We start from the raw sequence: 5,391 nt of genomic DNA, 5'->3' as shown, positions 1-5,391 counted from the left end.
CTCTCTTGATGCCAGCAGCCCTGGGCAAATAGTTACCCGGCACCTACTTAAAACCCCCAGCCCAGGGACGGAGTGCTCATTACCTCCCATGGCAGCCCAGTTACCAGCGAACAGTACCAGCTGAGGGGAAGTGTTTCCACTGCCATTGCCAGGAGTCTGCATGGGAATAACCTTCTAGAAGGTGACTCGGCAGTTGATACATGTCCATCTTAAGAGCCTTGAAAACACATGTGCCTTTTGCGTCATCAGTCGCTCCTGGAGCTTTTTGGAAGGAGACCATTTGGACAATGCTCTAAGCCCGAGAATGTTTACTACAGCAATCTTCATGTTTGTGCAAAAATTGAAAACATCTGAAATCTCCATCCATAGCGGATTGGGTAAATAGTTTATGGATCTCCGTGGTATGCGGGCCTCCCTCTGTTGTGGCCTCTCCCGTTGCGGAGCACAGGCTCCGGACGCGCAGGCTCAGCGGCCACGGCTCACGGGCCCAGCCGCTCCGCGGCATGTGGGATCCTCCCAGACCGGGGCGCGAACCCGGTTCCCCTGCATCGGCAGGCGGACGCGCAACCACTGCACCACCAGGGAAGCCCCCGGGAAGCCCCCTGTTGTGCATCCTTTTAATACCCTGTTGTTCTTTCGTCCTCTCCTTTTCCTCCTCGTCATCCTCCGCCTCCTTCAGAGAGATGAAATCTGCTTTTCTAGATTGTGCACGTCTGAGTTCTAGCACTGCCTCGTGAAAGCAGTTTAGACCCATACGTGGTGTGCAGAAGTCAGAAGAACTCTAAACTAATTGAGGGGAGAAGGGATGAGGGCAGAGGGCAGGCCACCCCCGCTCCTTGATTTCTCCACGGCTCCTCCCCACCGTCTCATTCTGCAGAACTCCCTCCCAGTCCTGGAGAACATCTGATTGATTTCCACCAAGATATTCCAGATGTACTCTGCTTCATCGCCCAATGGAGGCTCGGAACTTATTTGCTTGCTTGCTTAGTTTTAAAAAATGTTTTATCGTGGACCGTATGATATTTGCACAATGGGGCAAAAATTGTTTACAGTTTATTGACTGAAATAAAAACACACAACATAAAAGTTGCGAGTTAAGTTTTATGGGGTTAAGTCCTTACTGAGAACTATAGCCATAGAGACAGCCTCTCAATTAGCTTTGAGGAACTGCTCCAAAGAGGTAGGGGAGGAGCCTGTATAAATGAATTTGGGGGGCTGGGAAAAACAAGCAGTCAAAGATTACTGCTAATCACTAAAATCAGACATCTCAAGTTAATGATTTTAGTGCTTTTCTATGGATGGGAAGATGCAAGCATCTGGGGTTATTGAAATCCTTCCCTAGATATGCATGTTGACCATCTAGAGGCCATATATCCAAAACACAGACTACTTCCTCCTGTTTTTCTCCATCCTGAATTCCCCTCAGGGTATACTGGAGGGGGGCAACTATAGCAGCAGATGACTTGATCCTTGTGGAACTGGAATGACAGGCAACATTTTTTCTTTACAACTTAAAAATAATAAAATGGACAAACAAATGCCCTCCATTCAGGTTAAAAAACAGAGCTATCAGTGCCTTAGGGGTCCCTGAAATCACCATCAAGCTGCTGACTGTGTAAATCACTCCATCACTGTAAGTGTAAAACTTTGTTTTATTTACATATTTAGTCACACATATAATGTATCCTCTATAAGATAGTATTTATATATAATACACACAATACATTATAATGTATAATATATAAAATGTTATAATCTATGATATATATTATATATGATTATATATACTATAGATTATATAGTATATATAATCTATATAGATTTTATATACCTATTTATATAGCTTTACCGCTATATTAGTATTCCTAAGCAATGACTTTTGTTTTGCCTGTCTTTGAAGTTTATATAAATCAGGGCTTCCCTGGTGGCGCAGTGGTTAAGAATCTGCCTGCCAATACAGGGGACACAGGTTCAATCCCTGGCCTGGGAAGATCCCACACGCCACTCACTCTGGATCCACTGTGACCGCTCCTCCCCTTACAGACACCAGAAGAGAATGTTGCAAGTTCCGTTTGGCCTGTCTCAACGGCCCAAACCTCCCTGCCTCGGGAGGAAGCCTCCTCGCTCTCACCAAGCGTCCCCACAGCTTCTCCCTCTGTTCATACAAGTCAGTGGCACTACCATCCTCCTCCACCCCCCCACTGCTAAGGCCAGAAATCTGGACCCATCCTTGACGCCTCTCTTTCTTCCACCACCATGCCCCTCCATCTAAGCCATCAGTCCCTGCTTGCCACAACTAGGGAAAGCCCGGGCCCACGCAGCAGCGAAGACCCAACGCAGCCAAAAATTAAAAAAAAAAAGTTTATATAAATCAAATAGTGCTTTATATACTCTTATGTGACTTGCTTCTTTCTTGCACCATCCTGTTTGTGAGCTTCAACCCTGTCATCTATGTGGTGGCAGTTTGTGCATTTTCCATGCTGTGTCATAAACAGTTCATGGCACGACTACATCAACGTTTATCTATCCATTTTTCTGTTGATGGATATATGTGTGTTGTTACCAGGTTTTTGCCACCAATGGCATCTTTTTACGCATCTTCTGGTGCACCTGTAAAAGAATTTTTCTAGGGCATTGTGTAGGTCACTGTTCAGCCAGAGAAACAACCCCAGTAGGAGACCCACGTTAAAAGGTCTATCGCAAGGAATGGATTTATGGACTGTGGAGGCTGGCTAGGCAAGTCTGAAATTCACAGGATGGGCTGGTTGGAAACTCAGGGGTACCAGCCATCCGCAGGCAGAACTGCTTCTTCCAGGAAGACTCAACTCTGCATATAAGGTCTTTCAACCAATTGGATCAGGCCCACCCAGATGATCTAGACTAGTCTCCCTTACGTAAAGTCAACTGATTATGGACTTTAATCACATCTACAAAATCCCTTCACGGCAACACCTAGCTTAGTGCTTTTTAAAAAAAAAAAAAAAAAAAAAAGTCAGTGGCACTACCATCCTCCTCCACCCCCCCACTGCTAAGGCCAGAAATCTGGACCCATCCTTGACGCCTCTCTTTCTTCCACCACCATGCCCCTCCATCTAAGCCATCAGCATACCCTGCTTGTTGTGCCTCTAATACTTCCTCCAAATCCCACCACTTCTTTCTTATCTCCCACTACCACCATCACCTGGCGAGCTGCAGGAGCCTTCCCACTGTTCTCTCCGCTGCCACCCTCAACCCCCTCAATCCATTCTCCCCAGAGAAGCCAGAGACATCCCTTGAAGAAATAAATCAGATCTTGACATCCCCCTGCTTAAAACCTTCCACTGGCTCCCCACTGTCATAAAACAAATCCCACCTCCTAGCCTCAGCCTATAAGGCCTTTTGTAATCTGACCACCACTACATCTCCATCCCCATTCTTAACACTCTCCCCCTCACTCACCCTGTTCCAGCCACTCTGGCCTCCTCACAGCTCCAGAAACTGACTAAGTTTGTCCCTGCTTCAGGGCCTTTGCACGTGCCTTTCTCTCCACCTGGAATGTTCTTCCTTCTGATGTCTGTAAAAGTGGCTTCCCTTCTCCATTCAGGGCTTGGCTCAAAGGTCCCTTCCTCACAGAGGCCATCTGTGATCCCCCAAGCTGAAATAGTTGGAAATACTCCTTCTCCCTCACAGCCCCCACCCCCAATATCACCTTATCCTATTATCTGCTGAGCACCTAGCAACTTACCACCTGAAATTTACATGCTTATTTCTTTATCCACCCTCCTAAGAGACTGCTGGCTCCATGAGGGCAGGGATTTTTGTCTACAGTATACGTGCCCTGGCATATCCCAAGGTTTAGCTCAGTGCCTGCTATACAGTAGATGCTCAGTAAATACTTGATTGGCTGAATACACCCCCACCTGATGCTAGTTTCCTGCCTGGACACTCACGTCTACCACGGGGCTCTGGTTCACACCCGAGGCTGGAAACTGGGAGCTAATGCGGGTCCCTGCAGATGGGCCCCCGGCCTCCGACACTGTCTCCACCATCAGCAGCACACAAAGCCAGCTGAGCACCCAGTACAGATTCAGCAGTCCTCTGGCCATCAGCCCCCAAGGGGCCTGGCCCTCACTCTCCGCTTCCCCTTCTGTCGTGTTTCAGTGCCAATCAGCTGGCGCCTCTAGTGGCCTGTAGGGGTGAGAAAGAGGGACAGTGTCACCGAAGACTGCAGGACCCAACAGGAGGGGCCTGAAAACTTTTTCAGCTGAAGAACTGCCCCTCCTCCTCCCCACACCAAAGGAAAGCCCAGGTAGGAGCCCACATTCTGGACGGGCCTGACTCATTTAGCATGCAGATTAGATAGCCCTTCTTCCTGAACCCCCAGTAGTGTTTCCATGGAAACCTAGGCTAATGACTCCTCTGATGGGGAAATCAAGGCCCAGGAGGAAGTGAACTGCTCAAAGTCACACAGCCTGTTAGCAGCAGAGCTGGGCTGGACTTTAGCATCTGTCTTTTCCCCTCAACACCAAAGAAAAACCAGCTTTGTTTTTCTTCCAAAGAAATTAAACTGGAAAGAAAAAAAAAAAGGCCCCGGCACACTAATTTTCTTCTTTGGCTCTTCCACATGTTGTAGTTGAGCATGTCTTGTTCTGCCTTCAAGAAAAGCAAAGCCCAGAAAACAACAAAGCCCAGATTTACCAACGTTTTTCGGTAAATCTTTGCTCAACGTCCTGGCAGGGGCAGGAGGGGGAGGACGCGGCTCTGGGGGAAGAAAAGGGGGCAGAAGGGCCTGCCTCAAAACTCTTTCCTCACCTGTTGACAGGCTCTTCCCTCCTGCTGTTCTCTGTAACTGCACTTGTTACTGACTTGGAACCGGATACTCCAGATCTGCAATACAGTCTCAGCCACTAACGAGCTGTGCGGCCTTGGGGAGGTCACTTCATGTCTCTCAGCCTCTGATTCCTCATCTGTAAAATGAAGACAAATGCTGGCGCATCAGAGCAAACGATAAGGGCTTAATAAGGGCTCGCGCCTCAGGTGTTCCCAACTTGAGGATCAGCACGTGTCTCCTATTTATTGGCCGCCAATTTCTCGCACTCATTCACAAGGGAGCGTTTATGGAGCGCTTCACGTGCGCCTGTCCGAGGTCAGGAGTTCAGACGCTCAGATCTGCACACCTGACTGGAAGGGGCAGAGGCAGGAAATTGGGACTGCGATCACTTTTGCGGCTGCACTTTCTGGGTGCCAGACCGCGGGAACGTCAATGTGCTCCGTTTCCCAATCCGGGCGGATGTTGAGAAGCTGAACTCCGGACGCCAGTCCTCCCGCGGCGCCCAGACGGGCAGGGACGTTCCTCTTACCTTGCGAGGAGCCTCGGACCTGCAAACTCCGCACCTCGACCGCGCCGGCCTT

At 48.8% G+C, this 5,391-nt stretch overlaps 1 protein-coding gene across 1 annotated transcript in view; it reads right to left on the bottom strand.

Annotated features, from left to right (window-relative positions):
* The window catches only part of SLC8B1 (solute carrier family 8 member B1), a 32,776-nt gene extending 28,647 nt beyond the window's left edge, over positions 1-4,129 (bottom strand). Inside the window, 1 exon segment of the mRNA XM_028480457.2 lies at positions 3,930-4,129. Within this exon segment, the coding sequence (XP_028336258.1) occupies positions 3,930-4,085 (156 nt within the window). The 5' untranslated portion in view covers positions 4,086-4,129.
* Between the last annotated feature and the right edge of the window lie 1,262 nt (positions 4,130-5,391).

The sequence above is a fragment of the Physeter macrocephalus genome, chromosome 19 (assembly GCF_002837175.3).
Source record: "Physeter macrocephalus isolate SW-GA chromosome 19, ASM283717v5, whole genome shotgun sequence".
Classification (NCBI taxonomy): domain Eukaryota; kingdom Metazoa; phylum Chordata; class Mammalia; order Artiodactyla; family Physeteridae; genus Physeter; species Physeter macrocephalus.
The sequence above is the reverse complement of the archived record's forward strand: the minus strand, read 5'-3'. Positions and strand labels throughout refer to the sequence as shown.